The sequence below is a fragment of the Panulirus ornatus genome, chromosome 57 (assembly GCF_036320965.1).
Source record: "Panulirus ornatus isolate Po-2019 chromosome 57, ASM3632096v1, whole genome shotgun sequence".
Classification (NCBI taxonomy): domain Eukaryota; kingdom Metazoa; phylum Arthropoda; class Malacostraca; order Decapoda; family Palinuridae; genus Panulirus; species Panulirus ornatus.
The window spans coordinates 26,597,740-26,624,619 of NC_092280.1; the positions used below are offsets into that span (position 1 = coordinate 26,597,740).

Here is a 26,880-nt window from a genome sequence, read left to right on the forward strand (position 1 = left end):
TAGCCGTTGTAATTGGTCGGTGGAGTAATTTGGTTGGATTGTATGTTGTAAACAGCAGACGGGTCCAGCTCGTAGGGTATGTCTGTATGATTAGGTGCAGTGGTCAGGTGCTGAGGTGGCGGTAGGTCGTTCGTGTTACGTGTATGGTCGGTTGCAGTGGTTAGCTGCCGTGGTGAGGACCTCATGGTTAACCGGCGTATTGAGGAGGTCAATTCATATGGACTGTTGTTACGACCACTTTATGTAGTCAGTTGCAAATGGTTAATGACACCGCCTGTGCTGACCATCTCCATGCGTATCTGAAAGCTGCCCTCTTGTACGGGATCATCAAACAGCGTATGAGTTTTCAACCCTTAGCTTCCCTAGCGAGTCTTCCCACCGACGATCAATACTAAGGATTCAACTCCACTTCAAGAAAATACTGAAAGGCATAAACAAGTCGACTCTGCACTAACGAACAAAACAGCAACGAACACCTTATGAATATAGCCTTCGACAGGGAGTGGAAAGGTGAATATTTTTTGTACGTGTCCCAAATGAAGCCCCACTGGCCTAAATGCTCTTGTTTAAGACATCGAATAGAATCAACTCCATCCAAAAGTCTTCCACCCCCACATCCAGAGTCACTGGGAACCAAAGATCCTTTCAGGGAACACTATACGATTTACAGGCGTCCCGAAGGATAATCTATAGGGTGGTTATCGTTCTTGTGATCTACAGATGTTAACTCCAGCCCCTTTAACCCCATGGCTTCAGGATTTCTGTGCGTAACTTAACGCATCCCTGGCCCCACCTCCCAGACCTGTTTATAGCCAGGGAGTCTGGGCATAGGGGAGGAGGGAGAGGAGCAAGCGGTTCAACCTCCTCCCTGGCCCTACCCGAGTCACGCCTCACCTCTTGGCCTCTGCAACTCTCATTTACTCTCATATTGCCCGGGTGAATGTATACGTGGGGTATATCCTCACATGGCTATGGTTCGTGTCGAGGTATTGTGTGTGTGTGTGAATGTGTGTTTGTGTGTATTGGTAGGGCATAAGGCACACCTCGCCATAGGAACTGTTGACATAGACACTTGAAACGATGTTGCCTTTTCTCCCCCAGCGAGAATAAATTAGTGTAACGTGTTTAAGGGATGCGTGGCTATTAGAACCACTGGCTTTGACGCATTCACGGGCCGCACGGAGTCGAGCACATGAGTTTAAATCTTGGTTGCGGCAGTCGGTCCACAGTCAACCCAGCTGTTCATCCTCCCCTACGGTTTGGCTTGGCGGACGGCTAATAATTCTTTTATCATTCTTAAGGAGGGGGTGAGGGTGGAGGTGTCAAGTAACTTCTACGCAAAAGGATATTTCCAAGGACACTTGTCAAATGTTTTGTCGACGTGAAAATATATGTATAATTCTACATTTTTCTTTATTATATAACCACAGGACTCATCTTTTTACGGGAATCATGCAGCTTCACGTTTACGCTACTTCCAGTAGCAGGGAAAGGATGACTTCCTGCGAGATGTTCATGCCCTAACGATGATACAACCCCGTCGGAGGCGGGTTTTCACTCGCGGCCTAACCACATGCAGGCGGAGTACAGTAACACCAAGTACTTGCAAGCGATTAATGTCTGCTAATATTACCATTACGTTAACAATTATCTTCATAAAAGACAAGATTATATTCTGATTCTTCATCAAGGTGATTTTGCTCTTACTCTCTAATGATATAGTAATCTGTGCACTACCTACTGACTGAATTATTCCCAATCCTAGTTTGATGAAAAGAGAAAAGGTGATGAAAGCCTTTCGTAAGATGAAGTGAGGCAAGGCAGATGGAGTGGATGGTAATGTTGTCGAGTTTCTGAGGAAAGTATGTATACTTTACTCACAATCCCTGCACTCATCTCTGACGCAAGTATGTTTGCGAGAGACAGAGGAATGGGTGGATTACATCCATTTCCAAACATCATTGGAACAGGGTAACAATCAGAGCGCCTTCCGTCGTATGGCCAACTGCTAAGTAGTGTAATCATTCATTGTTCATCTTTTCATTATTCTTGGACGTAGCGCACATCTCCGGCCATGAGCATCGCCGATAATTATTCACGGCACTCCATACACTCAACCACGCTTCTGTTACTACGGTAACAATGTTGCACTCTCCCGTTATTTCCGTGTCACTGGAAGACTCCGAGGTCGTGAGAGAAAAGAGGGGCCAAAATCCCACAGATTTCTGATAAGCGTCCCAACCCCCCACTAGAACTGGTCCTGGTTTTATGTTCCACCCGTAGTGGGTCAGGGTGAGAGGAGGTGGTCTCCAAGTCTTCCATTGAAAAGTAAAAACCCTTTTATCGGGTTTTCTATATCGTGATCATACAGGAGGAGAGGAAACATGAGAGAGATTGGGATGAAATCAGCGTCGACTTTGGGTGTCGCTCGGGAGTACTATGTAGACGATGATCGTCCTAGCCAACTTTATAAGTCACTTGCACTTTTGTTTACATATCCAACTGGAATGATGATTTTGAGAGGCAGTGTTGTCGTCGGAGATTGATATAAAGTGTCGTTTTACGAGCCAGCGTGGAATGAGTTCTCTATGCGTGTCTGGTGCCTCACAGCCACAACACACGGAGGAACTCAGCCTCCTATCTTGACTCTAATGTCATTCTGCTGCCGTTCCTGATTTATGATAGGAACTGTATAGATCCTTAATTGTGAGTTTCACTTGCACAACAGTCCTTCCAGGTATTGTTGTTGTTAAGTCTTCCATTGCATCCTCAGGGAGTAGTCTCGGTCTAAATGTCGTAAGCACAAAAGCTTGTAGTCGAGATAATCAAACTATTCAAAGCTTTGAGAAGACTGAAGACAACAAGATGTGGAGATGGGGGTTAAAGTGTGTTCATCTAACGTAGAAATTCCGATCCATTCATACAAACAAACACGACAGGTTCATGCAAGAGTAATTGGAAACTAGTAGATGTAATCTTCTCTACATCATAGATTGTATATAGTGATCTACTGGCCAAAGGGAAGGTCCGAACACTAACCTTCAACAAGAAGACGGAACACATCACCAGCCGGGGTCGAGGGAAGCGCAGCCCTGGTGAAGATACGTCCAGATGGCCACCACCAGGTAAGGAGTCACCATCTCATCAGTGTGGGAATGGTGACCTGAGGGCAAGAAGAATGACCTGTTAGACCAGTGACCTTTCGCAGGAGCCAGGGTTACCCTGGTGAATGCGGTCTGTACCTTCCCCTTACCCCCATCCACTCCTAAAAGGTCACCTGCTTCCGACCTATGGTGGTTTACAGAACACCATTAAACCCGCTCTCCCATACACACTTTCTAGTCGTGTCCAGTCGAGACCTTGCATGAAAAAACAGGTCTCCTCTCCTGCCACGGGAGGGACTGTAAAAAACACCCAGATACTTCTAGTTTAGGAGGTAATCATCCTCCTTGAGGCAGATCTACCAACCTTCCAACCCCGGAACATATGGACCTTGAAGTAAACAGCTTGATGATCTAAGTGCTGGGAATATCTCTTTGTTGTAGATGATAATGTTACTGAAATTGCTCGAGAGCAGGGAAAGATTAATATTATGGGACGGTGTGGGTTTACATTAAGGGACAATGTGGGGTTACATTAAGGGACAATGTGGGGTTACATTATGGGAGAATGTGGGTTTACATTAAGGGAGAATGTGGGTTTATTTTTCAAAATCTGGGAAAGACATGTACATAAGTATATTCCCGTATATTTCTGCAAAATTGTGATCCTTTCCAATATAAGTATATATACACGGAATATTACTATATTCATTACATTACCTTACTACATGTGTTTATATATACAAGGAATACTGCTAAATCTATTACATTACCCGCCACATAAAGAATGATACAGAATACATAAAGTCAAATATACATGAAAATAAAATCAGATTTCAATATTCCTTTCAATATTCATGAATATTATAACCTGTATATTGGACTCTTGCTTACTAGTTAACAACATTATCAACACCGTTTCAATATATCCCAAGACCCTTCATGCTCACGATTCAACTACCATAGAAAAGACATCTCAATTGCCCTGCACTCTTTGCACATACAAGAAACACTTTATGACCTGTGGACGTGGCCAGCTTCCTGAATGCTGCAGGAGCCACATAAAGACGGAAGGGACTCCAGGAGTATAGGGAATAAGTTCATCTTTTCTATGGAATGGCAGGATGGCTGGGGTAATGTTTGTTGGTATGTGTGTGTGTGTGTGTGTGTGTGTGTGTGTGTGTGTGTGTGTGTGTGTGATAGCAGAGTGGCGCATGATATGGTCTTAAGTGATATTTTTGGGTGGAGCCATATGGTCACTCATGCTTCTGTAAATGTAATAGAGTCTGTCGGTTGTAAGTAGTGGGAAGTATAGTTGCTAAAAGTTCTGATACACACACACACATATATATATACACACACATATACACCTAAAGATGTCTTGAAAAATAGACGAAAGCTAGACGTATCTTTCTCTTTCCTGTAGGTTTACTTGGACTTAGTTTCCACGGCACCATTGCGATTTCAATATATATATATATATATATATATATATATATATATATATATATATATATATATATATATATATACACCAGCTTGTTTTTCGTAGGACACTGTATGTGATAATTCATGATGCAATCCCCGACGTCCTCCAACACACAGAGCAAAAACCTATGGGAAGACAACAGTCTGGTAATCTGTGGAGACACGTACTCATTATCCCTAGCATCCGAGCAACATCTTAACCTTGAGGGACCCGCCACCAGAAGCAGAAGTCGGGTCAGCTGAGGGGAAAGGGCTGTGGTGGTGGTGGGGTCGATTTTCTCGGTGCCCAAACCTTATAACGGGTGGACCGCTGTATTGACCCCCGACCTCCGAAAGTCGATAACAATGCTTGTGTGCAATAAGTATTATTTTCCTTTGTTCTTGGACGAGGTGACTATTAGAAGGTCGGTACTCCTGTCTGCCTAACTATTCTCCCAGATAATTATAGGAGTTTGAAGGATATTCAAATAAAAGATCTCATTAACGTAATAAATGATTGTCTTAAGGAAATTTTTTTTTCAAGATAATTCTGCTCCCTTAACGACATTATATATACTTCCTAAAGACAGGCAAATGCACCCTCAGCTTCCTGAAATCATACTATGTACTCTGGTTTCAGGATACAGCACCCACAACTCCCTGAAGCCAGGAGACTTCTGTTTATTCGGTGAATGAACACAGTCTTGTATGCAGGACCACAGGTAAAGTTCCGGTTAACTTGTACGTTGGGAGAACTTAATTCACAGAAGAGGAAGTATCTCGCAGAAAAGGTTACGCTACACGTATAGGTGGACCTCATTCGCAGGCGAGGCTAGGGGATGCGACGGGGGTTCGACAGGGATGCGACGGGGGTTCGACAGGTCTATGACTTTGGTGCTGATGGTACACATCCATTTCGTCGGGCTATCATCACCTTATAGAAGTGCAGCAGTTCCGCCACTGGTCACTTCTCTGCCTGCAGCCGCAACCTTATATCTTGAGACATCTCTAAATGAATCGCCGATTTTAGGCTACTGGTTGTAGGGTGGACAGACTCGGAACCTGCATATCATGGGCCAGTAGGCCTCTTGCTGTGTCCTCACTTCTTATATTCTTAATATTGCTTTATTGTCAACTCGGTGTCCCTAAAAATGAAAATTTTGGAATAACAGATCTTGGTAGAACACCTAAGGATGTCAGTCATTTACACTCGTGGTGCCTTGCAACACGGCAGAACTCGGGGTCCTGATGGTTTCTACAGGGGACGATATTGTTGGAGGTAGTGGTAGTGGTAGATGGTGACGATGCTCGTGGTGGTGGCGTTAACCACAGCGGCACAAGGGGTGATTACAGTGGTGGAGGGAGGCTCCATCAGCAAGGAACTGCTGTAACTACAGCGACCTTCAATTCGCCAGGTACGCAGTACTGCAAAAACATCATTTAGTAAATCACCCATCACGGGTCAAGGTGTCGTACGACAATACGGGAGAGAGCAACGCAGGGCTCGGAAAAAGGAAGTCGTTAGAGATAATTTTTTGACCCGAGAGAGAGAGAGAGAGAGAGAGAGAGAGAGAGAGAGAGAGAGAGAGAGAGAGAGAGAGAGAGAGAGAGAGAGACCTGAATTTCATACAACCTATCATGGCCAAAAGTTACACATTATGTAAAACACTTCATTAGAATCATGGCCGATAGGATGATTTGTGTCTACGTAACTAGTTAAGATCTTACTAATTTTTCTGAAGCATTTCTTACTCGACTGAGATACGTAATTTGCATTCTGTCATCTCTATTCATTTCAATACAGAACGATTTCTTCGTTGTATGGTGAAGACGGGAGACTGTGAGAGAGACGTAGGGGTTGAGGGAGTTGATGGTCAGCTGAAGACGCCAGGGGAATGGTTTCTGATCGTGGACAGTAGTGTTGTGTGTGTGGGTTCAAGTGTGAACGCATAATGTGTTGCGTATAAGGGCGGAGGTGTAAATGTATATACTCACTTATTCATGTATCTAAGAATTAAATACATATTTTTTGTCTTTTCATTCTCGTTATATCTTTATATATTCGTAAATTCATCTGCCATTCTTATTTCTTTCCGCTTATTCCATTTGCCCAGAGGAACTGAAAGTGATTGTGGTTCCTCTGTTCACGAAGCATACACAGCAGAGCACCAGATATGAGGACCCTCTTGTGTTCCAGCAGTTGCTGAGGTCTTGCTACCCCGTCGGATAGTGCAAGGGGTTACTGAGGGGTGGATTCTGTTCCTTAAATCTTTTTCAAGTCTATAGAGATTAGGAATTTAGGTCACTGATGCTAACCTCCAGCAGATTACCTAGTCAAAGAGCAACAGGTCTTCTGTTATCTGTCTTTTAGATGTACTTTCCCTTCTTCTTCTCCTTCTCTCTCTCTCCCTCCGTCTTGGTTTAGTATCCTGTCTACATCTACATAGATTAAGAAGCTAAGTTATCATTACTATCCCCCCAGTAGATAATATCGTCACAGACCATCAGATCTTTCTGTTATCTGGCTCTCCCTTGTACTGTGGATCATTGGTTCTCATGTTATGTGCCTCTCCCTTGTAGAGGTGAACAAAGGGGAATGATGGTGGTGGTCATGTGGTGGTGGTGATGGCCGTGTTGGTGGTGGTGGTCGTGTGGTAGTGGTGGTGGTGGAGGAGGAAGAGGGATGGCAAAAATGGTGGTGAAGGAATCAGTAGGGGGGAAAAAAAAGTAGTTTGGAAGAGCTTGGCGAGCGAACGGAAGAGGTGTTGCTGGGATGACCATGATCCCAGGAAGGGAGGGGGTCGGTCGGGAGGAGGAGGAGGAAGAGGGAGGAGGGGGAGGAGGGAAGGTATGGAAATGGGGTAGGCGGGGGCAGGGGAGGAGGGTGGAAGGCGTGAGATTATAGACGTGGGGAGGCAGGAGGGGGTAAGAGTGAAGGGGACCTGCAGGATATAAGCACAGGGAAACCCCTCTGGATCATCATACTTGGGATCTCTCTCTCATCCTCTAGACGTCCCAGCAGCTCCAGTAGTCCTGAAGATGGTCGCCCTTAAGATGGTGAGTGGCGCTCAGTCTGTGTGGGTCTTCCAGGAAGATCTGTGTGGGTTCTTCCAGGCAGGTCTGTGTGGGTCTTCCAGAAAGATCTGTGTGGGTCTTCCAAAAAGGCTTGTGTGGATCTTCCAAGCAGGTTTGTGTGTGTCTTCCAGGAAGATCTGTGTGGGTTCTTCCAGGCAGGTCTTGGTGGGTTTTCCAGGACGGTTTGTGTGGGTCTTCCAGGCAGGTGTGTGTGGGTTTTCCTGGCAGGTCTGAGTGGGTCTTTTGGTATATTCATTCTCATGGGGCCTTACGTCCACCTATGTGCCTGAAGGAGGCGACCTATTCTCGACAGCCACCCTCCTCAAGTCTGACACGGGTGCTCCTCCTCCAGCTTGAGGTTCCAGGACCATAGAGCCACCTTCGTTGGCGTCCTGGAACGCTGACTCTTACGAACCCGACGCTCGAAAAGCTCAAGTCTAGAGAGACGTGGTCAACATGTTCACTCTGGCCCTGTACACTGTTGTCAGTACGTACAAAGTTGTACACCCTGTGGTAAACTGGCTGGTAATGTAAACTGTAGATTCTGTAAACCCGAAGTGCATTTCAACATCGCACTCACAAGGTTAGAACTTTGTGGCACGGCATCAGAATGCTCTCAGAGGCCGACCCATTGGTCAGACTGGGTTGTATGTGTTAATACGAGTGTCCTAACTTTGGGCCTGTAAATGTCGGCCCTACAGAGTTACTATTATCACTGGCTTTGGAGAGTCTAATCCCTCTGCCATGATTCCTGAAGATGGTTGATCTAATCACCATCATGTGGAGCACCTGCCTGACCTCACCCATGTAAAGTCCTGCCTGAGGTTCTTCTCGAAGACACCTGTACTAAAGTTACTTATTAGAGGACTTGGTCGAATACAAACCCCTTATGTAGAGTCCAACGTGAGATTTCTCAGTTCAAGCACACGCAGAATTCTATCTGAGGTTCCTCAGGGGAACTCGTATCTTCGGTTTCTCGATCATGAGAGTAAGACACGCATTGGGAAGTCCCTCTTGAAGGCCCCTTATCATAAACTCCTATACTGATGACTCTCATGCACTGCTGTAACTATATCCCTTTAGGTCCTTCAGACAAACCCTTGCCCTGACGTTCTTCGCGTAGAAACGTATTCATTTATAGCTCTATGCATAAAGGCCTGACTGCCATTAATGCTTAAGGTATTTCTTACACAGACGTGAGGTATCTGATGTAAAGTGATACTCAATCGTTCTTTTTGGGCCTTATTTAAAGCCCACGGAGGAAAGTCTTAGCGAAAGTCATTTCTCATCATGTCGGTCCCCTTTGTGGTTCTTTTCGAAAAGCACCACAACCTCACCATCCCATAGGTGGAATAGCCTAATAATCCCTTTCTAGTACACCCATCTCGCCAACAGGGTCACACCTGCTGATGTTAAAAACAAGATATCTACAAAAACGATAACTTTTAGCAATATAATGATGGTTCTTGAACAGAGTAGAATTCCATTTACGCAAAACTCTACCGGATTTTCTCTCTTATAAAGATGATGTCTACAAGGGCTGTAAGAGCGTAGGAATATTAACGTAAGGCAATCTAAAAGTAACCCAGTGGCTCAATAGCGAGTCAAAGTATAGGGTTAAGACAAGTGTCAAGGAGGTAAGAGAATATCTTGACCGCGAAGGTAATTACCAATGGCGAAGGTAATTACCAATGGCGAAGGTAATTACCAATGGCCGTCCTTTAGGGGTCTCAGGATATGTTGGGTCCTTTCGTGATTTTCACTGCCAAATAATTACATTCATAAAAAAACCGGATCACGTGCAGTCTACAGTTTCTTCTCTCCCAAGTGTAGTGAGAATTGAAAAATGATCTCAATAAAGGAAGAACGTTAAATATTTTGCTAATACAAGAGACGGGCCGTATGCCCCTTATCCATTCCATGGAACAGAAAATGATGAAACTAATCCATTCCATAGAAAAGACAATGGGAGGTAGAGTTGACAGACGGAATGGAAAAATGTTTAAAAACGTATCTACATTTTCAAACGAAAGCTTAAGTTTTAACCCATCGAGCACGACCATCACCACCCTCATGGCATGACGACCGCCTAGTCTTTTGATCATCTGGCCTGACCCTGCGTTGAGTTCAGGGGTCGTATCGTCGTACTTAACGATCGTACCAGAGTGCTCAAGGGGTTGAAATATCATCTTATAACCGCATATAGTCACTACCACACAGACAGACACACACACAGACCCTTACAACCTTCTGCAGACACTAATCACCTACAGTACAATAGTCACTCACACCTACGCTATCCAGTCACGTACAGTGCACCGGTCAACCGCGCGTCAACATACGCCAGTCCAAAAGACGTCTTGAATCTCACTTCTGCTTACTGATCGAGTCACTAAGTTAGACATGGAAAAGAAGTGAAGAAATAAAACTTTGAGACGATATATATATATATATATATATATATATATATATATATATATATATATATATATATATATATATATATATATATTCGACGAGGCACAGAAGAATCAATAGTATCTTTTTTCGTCGGGTCAGTAAACAAAGCGACCCAGGCGGGTTCAGGCGGGAGAGCTGGGAGATGGATGTGCGGCGCAGCGCCGCTGGCCCGCCCCACTACCTCCGTGTCTTCTCTTACCAAACTAGTTTTTACGACCGCGCGAGAAAGTACTGTAGTGGTAGAAGTGTAGGTGGTGGTTAGCAGAGAGCCCTGGCTAGGCATTTCATGGCTATTCTCTTATTTCGCGACGAACGCATCTCTCTCTCTCTCTCTCTCTCTCTCTCTCTCTCTCTCTCTCTCTCTCTCTCTCTCTCTCGCGTATGTCTGTTCATGGTTCCGTTTTACGACATCCGCTCTACGACAACTTGCTGCATCTAACCACCCCAGTCACAGCTAAAAGCTACTAATCACTATGAGCTTCCAACACCACCAAAGCTAACGTTCATATCACTACAGCTAAAGCTACTACTACGTAGCTGCGGAGTGAAGAAGACAGGTGCATCGATTTCCGGCTGGGTGGTAGCGACGCTCGACAAGTGAACGGATGACGTCAGTGTTCTCCCTCCCCCACTTCAAGACCCCCACACTGTCACACCCGCTCTCTAACTCGGCCCCCAACACACAAACCTGAAAGGTTACATTACATACACACGAAGCTCTGTATACTTATATAATACGACTTCAAATGAGAAAGAAAACATAGTATTAAGGAAGAAAGAGAGAACAGACGCTTCCGTCGTATCAAACTCACAAGAAAATCCTCCGCAAAACCAACTTAACCGGGGGGGTACTTGGAAGAGACAGAGATAACACCAGCGCCATTTTCATACAACAGAATCTCACGCCACCTCTTTCATCAATGTACTTCAGGCCATTTTCCTTATAGATACTGATATTAAAAGGCCTTGTCATTGCCTTTAAATTTCACTTGTACGTCCTCTTATTCGTTTTATTTACATTCATAAATCCTGTAAATCCTCTGTCCCCTTTTGCAGTTTCTGATCTTACTCTTTGAGATATCTCTGGCTTCGATGGCAAAATAATTTCGAAATAAACAAGGTGAAAATATCAATTTCTTCCTTGTGTTGTATAAGGAAGTTTTTTAGGAACAGAATATCTTTCGACCTCACGTGAAGTCTGGCCAGACTTGAAGTATCAGAGAAATATACATATCTATTCTTGGTGTCTATTGCATTACTGATAAACTCTTTGTCTTATGTATAACGTCTAGGAATACATCCTTGCCTATCGCACGACACGAAGATGGCTCAACATTTTCAACTCCTCCCTCAGGTAGTGTTGTTGGCGGTGGCTGGTCTGACAGTGGGTCAACTGAGCCGCGTTCGCTTCAGCCAGGATCGGGTCAACCAGGAACGGTTCAACCAGGATCAGTTCAACCGGGATCGGTTCAACGACAATCGTTTCAACCGTGTTCAAGTCAACCAGGTCCAACTGAGCCAGGACCAGCTCAATCAAGATAGATTCATCCAGGTTCAAGTCAACCAGAATCGAATCAACCAAGATCGCATCACCACAGCCCTGGTCAGCCCACCTCTGCAACCAGTAATTCCTATTGTGGTTGACGAACGTGAGGGCCCAGACGCCTCTGGGGCTTACAGCTTCAGGTAACCAAAATCCAGATGGTCAGGCTCTGATCTGGCATCTTTTTAGGTGATTAGGCTCTGGTCTGGCAGGTGGCCAGGCTCTACTCTGAGACCTGACTCGGATAGCAAACCTCTAGTTTGACACATTAAGCCGTAAATTCATCTAAGCACCTTAATTCACCGTCATCTAGCCACTTTAGACTAAAAGCCTTTAGAGCATAAAGCGAATCTTTTCCTCCCTGACATTCAAAATGACCAAGATCTATACTGTAGACAGAGGGGAAAAAAATTCACTCTCTTGGACCTCAGATATGAAGAGTTACGTGCATTTCTTCGTCAGGTATGAGAGTGGTGATGGAACAAGGCGTGAAGAATTGGCAGTACCCACCGGCGAGGACACCTTCGAAGTCCAGGGTTCTTACTCGTGAGTCTCCTCTGTTCCTCTACCTTAATGACTATAGATGTCAGTACTTTGAATAAATTCACAGGATGGTAAAGTCCAAGCACTTGCAGAATCAGAATCTATTTGGTTATACGTAAGTATAACAAGGCCATAGGCTGTCAGGACGTGAATATTACATTCGCACGTCTTTTGTATCACCGTCAGATCATACAAACAGCATTTTCTCAGTGGATCTGAGGAACACTTGAATTGTGAGACACTTACATGTAATGAATCTTTTTTTAAAACACACTCGCGATCCTACATGCATGCACAAACACTCTCAGCTTACAAACAAATGCTCTTCCTTGCGAACATGTACTCCAAGACACACACACAAACACCCTAGATAGAACTGACGTAGTATTGTACATCCTCCGGATACACAACACACATTCCCTTCGTCCCGAATGGAATGAGTGCCTCTGGGCTTCACGAGTGTCTGGCTGATTCCGGCAGGTACACGGCCCCAGACGGCAACCTAGTGGAGGTCCGCTATTTCGCCGACGAGAATGGCTACCGTGCTGAGAGCCCATTCCTGCCCACAGCCCCACCCATGCCCGCTCACTCCCTTCAGCAGATCGCCGCCGCCGAAGAAGCCTTCGCCAGGTAAACAAAAGAGGATGATCCTCTCTCATTCTCCCCTTGTCTGACCTCACTAAACGGACTGGAATAGTTACTTGAGGAAAATGGGTTTACAGAAACATTGAATTTGATTTGGTTTCATCTGCCCTCTGAGAGAATACTTAAATGTTAAGTAACCCTCGGCCTGTATATGGATGTGGGATGATGTTAAACTCTGAGTCTCTTTTTCCCTAACAGGCAGAGGGATGAGGAACAGCGAGGGACCTTCCAAAGGCAGAACTTCCAGCAGGAGAGCTTCCAGCAGGACGCCTTCCAGCAGCAAGATTTCCAACAGGAAAGCTTCCAGCAGCAAGGTTTCCAACAAGATGGCTTCCAGCAGCAGACATTCCAGGCTCAACAGCCCTTCCAGCAGCAGACATTCCAGGCTCAACAGCCCTTCCAGCAACAGGCTAATGTTCGACAGCAGACCTTCCAGATCCGGCGCCAAGGATAGACTCCAGCCGTTCCAAACATCGACACGTACCACCCGAGTTCCAGACTGGCTAAAACACGGAATGAACATTTAAAGAAAACGCACATCGTCGTCTCGTTACCCATTTTTTTATGATTGTGGGAATTGGTTGGATGCTGAATGTCCTTGGCAGCTCCCTGCACTGGGTCGTCTGGAGACAGAAGCAACAATCATTGCCATGCGAGACGTGAATGTCACCAACGCCATATCTTGAATACCTTAAGACACGAATTGCCAATATATATATATATATATATATATATATATATATATATATATATATATATATATATATATATATATATATATACAACTCCAGCTTCATCTCCTACATATATATGTGTGTATGTGTGCGAGATGCTCCTAAATCTGAACGATGATCGATGCTGAAATAAAATGATTAATCTACTTCACATATTATTATCTTTCCCGAAATGAAAGCAACTGCGAACTGAAACCGAAATGGCTCTTTATAGGATAGGATGAAGAACATTATGGTGTCTTCTTAACTTTGTAAGTCATCTACTCTTAAAACGTATAGCGCTTTACACAATCTCTCTTGCACAATATATCTATCTATCTATCTATCTATATATATTATTCATCTATTATGCTTAATCGCCGTCTCCCGCGTTGGCGAGGTAGCGCAAGCAAACAGACGAAAGAATGGCCCAACCCACCCACATACACATGTATATACATAAACGCCCACACGCGCACATATACATACATATACATTTCATCGTATACAATGCATATACATACACAGACATATACATACATACATACACATGTACATATTTATACTTGCTGCCTTCATCCATTCACGTCGCCACCCCGCCGCACATGAAATAGCATACCCCCCTCCCTCTCGCAAGGTAGCGCTAGGAAAAGACATAAAAGGCCACATTCGTTCACACTCAGTCTCTAGCTGTCATGTGTAATAGTGTATATATATATATATATATATATATATATATATATATATATATATATATATATATATATATATATATTATCCCTGGGGATAGGTGAGAAAGAATACTTCCCACGTATTCCCTGCGTGCCGTAGAAGGCGACTAAAAGGGAAGGGAGCGGGTGGCTGGAAATCCTCCCCTCTCGTTTTTTTTTTTAATTTTCCAAGAGAAGGAACAGAGAAGGGGGCCAAGCGAGGATATTCCCTCAAAGGCCCAGTCCCCTGTTAGTTTCATGCGACACTAATACCGAACATACCTTTAGTTCCCCCAACACAGTGCTTCAGGAGCCTCTGTATATAAGATGGTAACATGAGATCACACTGAACAGGTCATAGGCTGGCTGATGACGGAGAATGGAGTAGACAAGACACTTCGGAAAAAAGGTTCTTCAAGGATGTTCAAAATCCCTTTCTAAACATGTTCAGGAGCCATGAATAAACGTAATGAGCTCTGACAATGACAGTTTTGTTTTGTGCCACAAAGGACCCACTCATCATATACATGGGTAATGCCGACTGACGATTCTCCCAGATGTCTTATGTGTTGGTGTCTTTGATCTTCGGTGGATCCACCAATGCTTGCATGGCAAGGACCATTCATTCCCACCCGTTAGCTTCAATCCAGTAATCTTCACTGCCTCACAGTTCCCAAGTGAGTATCTCTAATACTCTTCAAAGGGCGTAGAATCGCATGATATGACGCAAGAAAGCAAGAACTTGAAAATCATCGTTGGATCAAAGATGATGGACGTAAAATTACGGGTTCCGAGGCTCGTTGCGGTCGGGTATGAATCAGATAATACAGAGATCGCCTGATAACCTACTTGCAAACACACTTTCGCCATTGTGATTACATCTGTTTGTGGTAAAATGTCTCATCAATCACACATCTCCAACAAGTGTTTACCTTTCCGAATCATACACTGTCGTCTGTCACTCTGTCACCTGTGAGAATTTGAACGTATACAAATTCGTGCAATCATAAATATTTAGGCGTCTTTTTAAACTTTTAAGTACACTTTAGTGTGAATTTCAACAATCTCGTAGCTCTATTTGATTCTGACTTTCCAATAAAAATTCTCCGATGAGTTTTATCAACGTATTTCAAATGCAACATGGTTGCTAGTGAGGCTTTGAAAACACAAGAATTACTAGATTTCTCTTCAAAGTAATTCTATCTCATCATTTGTTGCTAGGGAAGGCACTTAACAGATAAATTCTTCTCTAAATTGTGTTCCTAATGTGACTGAAGACAAGGACGAAATATTTTGCATGTAACTTCACTTATGTAATATACCTCAAGGCTTCTCTCACAACGCATACAAAAAATTATAGTGGTTGCCATTGTGCCAACAACTATGGAAAGGTGTTTGCTAGCAATTACATTACCAGCTATTCTGGTAGTGAAGTTCGCTCCACCATGAGGCCACAGACGCAGCTACTGAAATGAGGTCAATTTCTACCAAACTGCAAAACGCATTGATATAGTCTTTGCTCTTTCCTCTCCACTGCTTGAAATATGTACGTTTTACAAAAGGCGACACTTTCTGTTGATTATCGGTGAGGCTCGAAAATACGTCAGAGATTAGAGTTCACAATTTGCTTTTGTAAAATCGCATGCGCGACGTGAACTTGTGACCTATGCGCAAGCAAACTATAATGAATTGACGAGTGTTTGAGTGTAATGATCGGCGGGACGAACTTACTTCATCAGGCCATCCCAACGATTTCCTTATTCGCACGTCATGATTTTTCGCACGCCTGTACCACGACTTACGTAGCAAGTGCTTGCTCATGTACATAATCGCAATGCATATATCTATCAGGCATACATACACGTATAAAAGGCAATGCATATAGTGAAAAAAGGCACATACGCGTTTCCCTCTGGTCAATTTTAAAACACCACAATGCAACTCTGCAGTAACTTAACGCGTTAGGTACAACCATACCCTGCACTCAATCTTGGAAAACTGCTTATTATGAACATCGCAAATCCTACGTCATGGAAATGAGGATGCTGTATAGATACTGTAATAATGTATCCCTTAATATCTATATTTCTTTTTACAGTAACTAACTGGACACACGGATCCTCACCTTAAATTTACACTTTGTTCTCAGAGCTTCAGATGACAAGCCATGGCTCAATTGTTTGGAGAGGCAGCTGCTGTATTTTTGTGTGCTCTATAAAGGCACGTCTCCTAACCTAGTGTCTGTGAATCTCCCGCAAGAAGACCACAGGAACTGATGACCACGCACTTACAGATATCTTTCTCCCAGAAAGGTACTTTTTCTTTATGTACTTCAAGCCTATTGACTGACTGATTGGTCAACACTTTCTTCGAGGTGAAGAGGAGACGAAGAAAGTCTCGAAATCTGGACTCCCTCCCGATCTGTAACTGGCCCTAGCCCGATCCAATGTTAAGACGAACGTGCTAACACCTTTGCTTCAGGACTTGATATGAATAATTTTCCAGGTGTTAAGGACATTCTGATCATCACTGTATTGAATAGCGTGTGTGTGTGTGTGTGTGTGTGTGTGTGTGTGTGTGTGTGTGTAAGGGGGAAGGGTAAAGTTACTTATCACAATCGCTGACATCGTGCGTGGAAAGCAAAAAAGGAGAGAAAAGGAAAAATTTATATGAACATATGAGAGAGGAATTTGAATAAAAAAAATCCAAACGCTTGACATAATATAGAAAAAAAATGATTATAATTTAATTTCAGTTTCTTTGACGATTACCATGAACATATATATTTCTTCCTCTTCCACTTAAGGGAAAGATGAAGTGGTAGGGGAAGGGCTTCGCTGTGTGGTTCGAGAGATTGGATGCGTTGGAGGTTTTGATGCTATACATACTCCCCTTCGAATAGGGTTCTGAAGGTTAGCGACGTCAAAGAAAGCCTTAGCGACGGGAGAGAAACCCTTAGTGACGTTAGAGGAAGCCTTAGTGACGTTAGCGACTTCAAAGAAAGCCTTAGCGACGTTAGCGACGCCAAAGAAAGCCTTAGCGACGTTAGCGAGGTCAAAGGAAGCCTTAGCGACGTTAGAGACGTCACAGAAAGCCTTAGCGGTCTTAGCGACGTCAATTATATACAGTGTTAATGAGGCTCTGTAGAAGACTATGGTTCCTCCACACCCATACCAACACTACACCAGGATCTTCGATGTTAAGACGTCAAATTTCACTTATAGTGAAACAAACATTCATGGTTCGAAACCCCCTTTATATCTCCCTTCACCTTCACGAAGACAGCACACGAAGGAACCTATGGTTACAATGTCCGGAACACGAAACTACATAATTACACATCTTTATACATCTTTATTCGTGTGTGTGTGTGTGTGGAAAGCCCCATCCCTTCTCGTTGAACAGAGATTATAAATCCACTTTCTAGACTCTCATTCCCATACATCTAAATGATATTCACATTGTGGTAATTATATCTTATTATAAGATAACCGTATCTATAGATATTACTTGACAATGGCCGTACATCGCCCGTCCTGCGGTGAGTGTGGCTGAGAGAGAGAGAGTGCCCTTCACACGCATATACTCTCCACGTGGGATCCAAGTCTATAGAAAGTCTTTGAATTTACATCAAGACACAGCCCGAATGCCTTCCTGATGGGCAAGAAGGGACTGGTGTCTTCTCCAGTATGTCTGCAGAGCTCGATCCTGCTCTTATCAGGGATCAAGTATAGAGAGCATCTGGTAAATGGAACATGTGATTACTCTTGAGATTTCTAAAGGGATTGAAGAGGAGGATCTTATCGAAAGATGAGTTAATAATGGAATATCTTTACCGAGAGAGGAGTGAACGGTGTTCGAAGTGACTGAAATAATGCCCTGATTGCAATAAATGATCCTAAAAAAATCTGTGCTCTTGTATTCTAGAACACAGCACCAAGCACCATACACCATATGTGCCACCAGGACTACCAAACCGCCTGTACCATTGCCCACCAGTACCACAGATCATCGATACCATACATTGTCAGTACCAAACATCACCACTACCAACACTAAACACCTCAGCATACCTTAACTCCACCCGACAGGGAGCACCCTAGATGTCAGCGGGTCTCAAGTAGACGAAGAGGTACCTGGAGACGCCAATCAAGAGGTACCCGAAGACGCTAACCACAGGAACCATCAGCTTTGACCCTCCTTGTCACAACCACACCTTGTCACCACCAGACACAAGGATGGTGTGCGTTCATGGACCCCGAATATAGACAAACCACAACGACGAAATAAAAAGCGAAGAACCCGAGTTAAGTTCCTACAATAGCAATGCCTTACGTGCTCCAGGACCTCCATTTTATACGAGGATTATCGGCGGTAATGCTCCCGGATGCATTGTATTGATGCGTTAGATCATGAAGGATACTGTTACGGGCATGAGAAAGGACGCCTCTCATTCCTACATGCCATCCCGCCAGTGTCGAGTGAGGATAAGGGGCCAACTGAATGATAAGCAAGGATCCGCGCTAGGCTAAGGCCTATCGAACCTACATAACGTCAAAGATAGATTCCAACACCTTCCCCAACGTTCCCCATCAGTGTGATAAGAGAAGAACATAGAGAATCCTATAAGCTCCACGATAATGATATGCAAGAAGAAGGAGAGAAAAAGAAAAGCATTGCGAAAATACACACATATCTTCCAGGTTCTCACCGTCTTCAAGCGAGGCGATGGTATGATTGTGGGGCTGAAGACTTGCAATTGTGTTGTCAGCGGAGGAATCACTTTATTACCGGAGCTGCCTCGTTGTTATGTTGCCTGACACATTCTCCTCAACAGCCTGTGTGCACCAGCTGGCTATTGTAACGTTTTGTTTCTTCTTTTAAGGTTTGGAAATCTATTCATTCTTACGTCTTTCGCAACAAAAAGCAGGATTCATCCAAAACTCGAAGATCAATTCTTTCTGTACTTCTCTCTTGTTTTAATATCTTTTTTTTATACTTCATTGACGGTCTGGTCTCAATAAGAACATTTGTGTCTGACATATGACAGATGAAAGGTAATGAAAGCCTCTCGCTAATTCAAGTAATTTCAAAGTTATGTGCTTCGTGAAGTCTCCGCCTCGACTGATGTCTTTCCCTTCCCATTATCATCCTCCACGAAACTTTATGATGAAGACTTGAGTATCTGATTCTCTATCAACATATACGTTTGGGTTTTACGGACAACCAACTCTCAACCTCTTCCCTTTAAGCTGTTGACCATCGTAGTCTGATCCAATGTCATCACTGTGTCATCCTAGCCTCGCCAGTTATGATTTCACATCGTTGTTATGGAGACAGCTCCAAAAGGACCCTAAAGGACACTTGACACTAATTGTGTTCTGGGCTCGGCACACGTCTATATACAAACACACCATTCGGGAAAATGATAACCAGAGCAAAGCAGAATGGGTTTATGAGATAACCATCATACGCTACAACGTACATAAGATCACAGTCTTCAAAGGAAAGTTATAGGAGGATCCAGACATCATGATGAGTATTTCAAAGCCATACTATGCCACAGGCAATGACTTCGTCTCTCCATTATTGTTGGGCGAGAGTTTCAGTGGCCAGAACCAAACATAACCATCATTAGCAAAGGCTCTGAGTACCCATCCCTAGACAGAACATCAACGAAGGGTGTTTTCGAAAAAAAAAAGAAGCTTATATAAACACCAAAGCCATAAATCGTCACATACAAATCGCTCGTGGTATAAAAACCTTTTCGGGCCAATGAGGGATTATTCACGTTCTTTAAGCTCTTGGGGAAGGCCGACTGACAGCCACGATAGCATAAGAGAGGTTTAATGAATAAGCATTTTACACTTTATGGTGACAGGGTATGGGCAGAGACAGGTGAGGCGTGACCCCTGTGCATGACCTATAGTGACCATATCTCAAGATAGGTCAACAGGGGCGAAGGTACTGGCAATGGTAAAATCCCCATCTTGACTCCCATCTCTACTTCTTTTCATCCTATTGGAGTGTCAGTGGGCGGAGTGGCCTCCGGCACCTACGAATTAGAGACCTGATAATGGGGATCTCCTGGTAATAACATTTGAAGAAGTTCCTGCATTTTGACCGCCAGCTGTATGGCCTTAGGTTGGGGGAGGGTAACATCTTCATTAAATGGGCATTTGTGATGAATTCATTTCTACCACATCTTGTGCTATGAGGTATGCGAGGTCATGGGCCTGTATCCCATCCGAAGTGTTGAATTCGTGATTAAAAAAAGAGGTGGATCTTGAATATCTCTTGACGTCTTAAGGACATACAGGTATGAATACCCCGAGGTAGATGGATGAAGGAAGACGCGAAGGGTCCTGAGGTAAGGCTGTCGAGAGTGGCAAGGACACCAAAAGTAAGGGACGACACAGAGGGCGAGAGAAGGACGACCTGCAAATACTGTCGTTATGAAGCTCTTGATGGTCGTCTGTGGCGCGTCTGTCGCCTAGTACCCTCAACTCTAAGACGACCTCTTCGACTACCTACCAATTGAATGCTCGATTCCACCCGGTCAAAGCATTCGAGCTTATACCCTCACCTAACTTCTAAGATCATACGAAGCTTACGTATATCCATAGACATACACGAACACAATATATTCACACACACATATAAACCGGAACATTGATGTTGATGTGAGTGAAGAGCGTGGCCGATTCAATTTGTTCCGGGTCAGCAAACAAGGTGTTGGACAAGGGGTTTCGGAGCGTTCCGAAGCGTGAATGAACTGTACAACACCAACGTCCTAACCCAACACAAACGTTAAGGGGGAAAATATTTTGAAGGGGTCACAAACAAGGATGTAATCTGGTGTGGTTCCTTTGCTCACATTCCTCTTCTTTTAGCACACAATTTCTCTACATAGAGAAGTGCAGAAAATGGGTAGAGTTAATAAGTAAATAAACGTATTTAGAATCAGTTACAAATGCATGAATACAAAACAGTGCATACACATTCAGACACACATATGCGGATGCAGGAAAACGCATGGATACAAAAAACAAAATATGTTTAAGCATATACACGCGTCTATACGCGTGTATATGCTTATATGTTCACTCACCCCTAGCTTACACGATCTGGTCGGATAACAATAAATCAAGGGGACGCAGCAGCGGCCTGAAGATTCCCATGCCATATAATAGTGAGTAGCAAGCACAAATCCTTTAACGAATAGAATTCGAGACTTTATTAGATGCAACGATAATACAATGTCCATTTTCCCTCCTTTTTTTGAAAGACTTTCTTGTCTCCCATTGGAGATTCATATATCTTTAATCTCCCGTTATCAACATATCGAAGGAGTAACTAATTCATATTCTCCAGCAACTGTGTACTACAATTTCCATACTTTGAATCACTAACTACTTTTAAAAATACTTTAACGTCCTCCTTAATCTACCCATTTTCTTTTTTACGAAGGTTTTGCGGACTTGGGGTTTGTTTACGTACTCTGTTTCCCCAAGAGGGCGACAGAGGTCATTCTTCATGTCAAGGAAACTTTTCTTCGCTTTTCATTTTCAAATTTTTTTTCTTTGACACGAAAAGTTTTATCTAGGAAGGAAATAGATTATTGCACAATGAACGAATTCCAAATTAATCTAAGGTTAACAGAATTTAATATCACTTTGGCTTTGTTATGATAACCAGGAACATACTTTCATAATGTAACACAAACTACCATTAATGATGCGATGGTGCATACTATTTCTGGTGTTTAGTCAATTTTCCGTCATTAGTCTGTCGATCAATGATAGATAAATCGTCGGTGATAAGTATGCGACAGAGAAATTACCGGATGCAAATCTGACCTGTCAACCCAGCGAAGCAGGTTCAGGATATTTCATGACAGAAAGTGGAAGCAATATCATGGGTAATCATAGATAAATATTTCCCTGTTCTGTGCGTAATGCATACGGAGCACAGACAATCTAACATCATACCTAGTTTCAATCTTAACAACTCAAGTGGAGGGGGCCGTTGCGATGTCTGTTTCTTTCCTTACACCGGTTAAACTTTCGGACTCTTTACCTCACCGTGTCCTCCTAATTTCTACCATCTGATCCTTCTTAAAGAACCCTCAAAAGCTTCTAGGTTCATTAACCTCTTCTCTTCTAACTCATCTATCACTTCAATACCAATCTATGTTTCATTTCAGGGCTGGGCCTCGATGAGGGATTTTGGCTCTGACTGTCTTTCGACATATGAGAGAAAGATTGCTAGGAATGACTCTCACACAGCAGTAGACACTAAGATGAGTCCATGATGACACATCCGGTACAATCGATGATGGTGATGAAGGAGTCTTGACAGAAGTCTGACCTTGGTAATCATGTCTTAGACGTCTGTGAGGTATATTAAGGGAGGTTGGCAGGTCTTGGCTTACTGTGGCTTCAGCTACTGTAGCGGAACCAGAGTTCCAGGTCCTCCTCCTCCTTCTTCAGAAGGCAGCGCCTGTGTTTGGGAAGAGTCCCCAATCAGACTGAATCTTTGGTGAAAGTCAGTTGATTCGAACCCTCACCAGCATGTTGAGACTGGTAAGTCAACAACATTACGTCTCATGGATAAGGAAATACAATAGTTCTTCACTGAAACAAATTTGGCTTACTTTCGCAGAAAAATGAACAAAAAACAAACGTATCAACAGTACAACGATTCACTTTATATGAATAAAGTGAGCGACAGAGGTATGGCTTGGAAGACATTCTCCTCCTCCTTCGGTGTCTTTTATCGAGAGTTTGTTGGCTATGCAAAGGACAGCTAAGTACATATGTGCCTATGATATATGTATGGCTCTCTTCTCCCAGTCACCACTTACACCAGGACGTGCGCTTGTGCGTGTATTATCTTAATTTCTTGACGACAATCGAAGATTCTCTTTCAGATTTTGTGTCTGTGTTTGGTGGCAGCCGTCTACACCCAGCAGACGACAAGGGGGTATGGAGGAGGAGACGACACGGGACTGCCAATCATCGCTCCACCTGAAACTTTGTCGCCAGTGGCGCAACAGAGGCTGTCTACCGCACAGCTCCGGCAGCAGTCACGGGTCCAGCAGCTGCTGACGTTCCGCCAGCGGCAGCAGGCCCGTAGACTCAGGGAGGAAGCTCGCCGGCGGCAGGAGCGGAGGCGCCAACAGGAATTCGAGCGGCAGAGACTCTTGGCTCTCAGGCAACAACAGACGGATCTTCAGCTTCAACGGGCGCAGGTCCACCAAGCGCACGTGGTGGGGCCTTACATACCCATCCTGGATGATCATCGCGAAGGACCCTACCAAGACGGCACCTACTACTTCACGTAGGTGTTGGGTATTCACACTCTGTTGTTATCAATGTCCTCTCGTGTTTGCAGATCCAGTGACGCTTGGATATTCTTGGAAGTCCCAGTTGCAGAAGGACATTTACATGTTCCTTTATAACAAGATATGCTAATTAACAACTCTGTAGGGTAAGTAAATAAGTCAGCAAAATCTAGGAATCGAAAAATGGGAGGGATGAAAGACTTTCATGAGTTCGAAAAAGATTTGAACTTTGGACGAACAAATCCGACCTTTTTCACATACACGCCACTAATACGTATTTAACATTTTAGTGTTCATGATGACAGATGGGTCTACTGAGTGTAGAAACTGTGGATCATCACAGATCTCTTCCTTCTTCAGGTACGCTACGGGCAACGGCATCGTGCGGGAGGAGCGTGGGACTCCGACAGGTCCGGATACCCTCGAAGTCACCGGGTCCTACTCGTAAGTCCGCTTATAAACGTATTGCCATCTGGCTCTGTGGGTATGCCGTCCTCTCAGCTTAGCCTCTGTATGGTTGGCTTGGTGTACTCTGCTACCCCACCAATCACCTTCATAACCTGTTTTACCTGATCTCTCGTCCTCATCTGTATATAAAAGACCTCTTTCTTCTGAACGATTCAGATACTCCTTTTGAGAGACAAATGCAATTCAGTATGATGATGGAATGTTTTTGTCTACATATGTGTAGGTCACTCCCTATTTCGACTCACACAGAAACCTCACTCTTTATAAAAGAACATATCACATTTGCCATGCATGAATACTTAAACTATCGAGTTCGTAAGTTAGAATTTCAATAGTGCTCTCCACAACCGTTGTTCACAAGGGGCCGTTGATTTTCCTTCAAGATGAGTTTCCCTTTTCCTATACCTTTCTTTTCGTACCTCATTTGTCTACCTGTCGCACATACAACGTCACACGTCATCCTGCCTCTCTGTCGCACTATACTTCGTCTCTCACTCGCACCGCGCATTATTTCCTCATGTTGTGTTGTCACATCTCACGAACGTATACCCCTGGCTTCAAAGTAGAGCTGACGAAGCACGTAAGAGTCACATAGAGGCATTATTGGGTCGTCTTGGAATACAACTATCCTTAGAAACTTAATATATTGATTCAACAGAATGTTTATCATACTGGGTTGTTTCTTGGGAGAAAAACGATTCCTATATGAGCAAAACACTTATGAAAAAAACACATTGGAAGATGTGCGAGTCCCATTACTTATCATTTCACATCTGCTGAAAAACTGATCATCTTCGTCAGTATAAGAAGTTTCTCTAACCGCCTTCTGTCCCCTACTGCAGGTACACGGCGCCCAACGGGGAGGTGATCAGTATGGAGTACATCGCTGATGAGTACGGCTACCGCGCCTTCCCCTTGCGCTCTGACAGGTAGGGAGTGAGGCACTTCCTCACTTCCTCGGGCACAACCCTTGGCCATCTACCTTATCCACATAGCAACTTACCGTTGGTCGATTAGCCTGAAGAACTGACTGAAAAACTCTTTTGAATCTTGTTCCTGTTAAATTTCTTTCTATTTTTGGCTTATGACACGAGTGATGGCATGAGTTCCTCTGCACTACGAATACTTCTTGGCAGTCTTTAGCTCCGAGTGAAAACGAACCGTAGATTTAAAACCTGTTACGTCAACCCGGCCATTACCGTCATCAGAGAAGATTACGTTAATGGGAATATTGGAGGTATGGTGTTTACGAGTTTACAAATTCAAGACACAAAAGTAAAATTTGTCATCAATTCTCTTATGACATTTCGTCCCAGACCAGTCTGCAACAGCCTCCGCCCCCTGCCCACCCTGGTGGATTCGTCCAATCCCCAGGTCGAGTCAACACAACCAGTCAAGAAGTCTTCTCACTCTGCCTCACCAGCCAAGACCGTCAGTAGCTACCTTGGGGACCCCCAGAAACCAACCCAAACTTAGGGGGATGTAAGAACCTCTTCACCGACTCCTACAGCCATGGCTATAGCAGCAGTGATGCTCAAGGAACGATCAAAAACCTCGACAACGCCTTCATCAACTGATCAGAGGTTCTGAAGGAAGGGAGCATAGGCGACTCCTCTTCTCTTGGTCTTTCTACAACTCTGTGGAAGACCTGCTGAACTCTTGAGGACTTAGAGAGATACCTGGACTCTCATAACCCTCCGTCAACAACCTAGGCTTCCTACAACCCATTCAGGTCATCACCACCTCAGGCTGAACTGCTATCCTTGCGTCACACAGAAGCATCTTGGATGTTCAAACTTTCCAGAATTCTCACTAGATTTCGGGTAGGGTAAACTATTATTTCCCATGTGCTATATAACATTGCTGCCCATAGGGCTTACATGTCATTAGATTTATATTGCTATTGCTTTCTCTCAGAGCAACGTATGACAGATGTAGATATAGCTAGAATCCTGGAGACTGTACGACACAGTCCAAACCTGTGCCAATGTCTCCAGTCAGGTGTAACGGGGCTGTGAGACAGCCCACACTTGCTGCCATTAGGAAAACACGCGTGTACCACACTAGGAAACATCTCTTGCCTCATGCTCAATACTTACTTGCTCACAATACCTCTCGTCAGGACTTGGTCTGTGCTAACCTTTGCATGTTATCAATAAAAACATAACTACAACATGGTGACTCTTTCTACGAACCCAAGTTTATTGTGCTACACTTGTCTTTAAGAATTACTATCATGATATTTGTTACGTATTAATGTGTGTGTGTGTGTGTGTGTGTGTGTGTGTGTGTGTGTGTTCCCCTATAAACTTTGACGATATTAACGAGATATATCATGGTTAGGCGATGATAGTTCATAGAGTCGACGACTGTTCATAGTTTGTGACGATCATCCATGAGTTAAGTAGCGATAGTCCATGGCTAGTTTGGACGATAGTCTGTGGCTAGTTCAGACGATATTTCATGGCTAGTATGTACGAAAGTTCATGGCTAGTGTTGTCGATAGTTCATGTCCTTAGTTTCGACTATAATTCACGGTCATCGTTTGTTTGTATCGACGATAGGTCGTGGTTCGTGTCAACGACAGTTCGTGGGTTCGTGTCAACGACAGTTCGTGAGTTCGTGTCGGCGCTCACTCACGCATCTGGCATGGGAACGAACGACGGAGATCAACGAGTCGTTGCGCCTCACAGTTTATTTGTCGAATTATCTCTCACTTATGGTGTGGATAACAAGATGACCTCCCTTGATGGAACAATCCATTACGTGTTATCAGACCCGTCCAGTCACGTGATAACGCCACACCTTG

General features: G+C 43.9%; 2 protein-coding genes and 1 long non-coding RNA gene across 3 annotated transcripts in view; 2 read left to right on the forward strand and 1 right to left on the reverse strand.

The window, feature by feature from the left end:
- The window catches only part of LOC139766344 (uncharacterized), a 79,461-nt gene that overhangs the window by 13,269 nt on the left and 39,312 nt on the right, over positions 1 to 26,880 (reverse strand). Inside the window, exon 2 of the long non-coding RNA XR_011716857.1 lies at positions 3,040 to 3,163. This is a non-coding gene — a long non-coding RNA (uncharacterized lncRNA). The remainder of the gene's footprint in view (positions 1 to 3,039; positions 3,164 to 26,880) is intronic.
- On the forward strand, positions 7,492 to 13,585 carry LOC139766075 (uncharacterized). Its single transcript, XM_071694221.1, has 5 exons — positions 7,492 to 7,625; positions 11,458 to 11,789; positions 12,109 to 12,192; positions 12,670 to 12,819; positions 13,033 to 13,585. The coding sequence occupies exons 1-5, from the start codon at positions 7,608 to 7,610 to the stop codon at positions 13,286 to 13,288; spliced, it is 840 nt and encodes a 279-aa protein (XP_071550322.1). The 5' UTR covers positions 7,492 to 7,607; the 3' UTR covers positions 13,289 to 13,585.
- LOC139766076 (uncharacterized) lies at positions 22,711 to 26,006 on the forward strand. The gene is made up of 4 exons (XM_071694222.1): positions 22,711 to 22,842; positions 23,190 to 23,599; positions 23,964 to 24,047; positions 24,914 to 26,006. Exons 1-4 carry the CDS (start codon positions 22,831 to 22,833, stop codon positions 25,002 to 25,004), a joined length of 597 nt encoding a protein of 198 aa, XP_071550323.1. The 5' UTR covers positions 22,711 to 22,830; the 3' UTR covers positions 25,005 to 26,006.

Bases quoted from the DNA above. Each gene is read 5' to 3' on its own strand.
- LOC139766076 (XM_071694222.1), top strand. The intron at 23,600-23,963 runs GTAGGTGTTGGG...TTCCTTCTTCAG, and splicing joins GACGGCACCTACTACTTCAC to GTACGCTACGGGCAACGGCA. The intron at 24,048-24,913 runs GTAAGTCCGCTT...CCCCTACTGCAG, and splicing joins GAAGTCACCGGGTCCTACTC to GTACACGGCGCCCAACGGGG.
- LOC139766075 (XM_071694221.1), top strand. The intron at 12,193-12,669 runs GTGAGTCTCCTC...TGATTCCGGCAG, and splicing joins GAAGTCCAGGGTTCTTACTC to GTACACGGCCCCAGACGGCA. The intron at 12,820-13,032 runs GTAAACAAAAGA...TTTCCCTAACAG, and splicing joins GCCGAAGAAGCCTTCGCCAG to GCAGAGGGATGAGGAACAGC.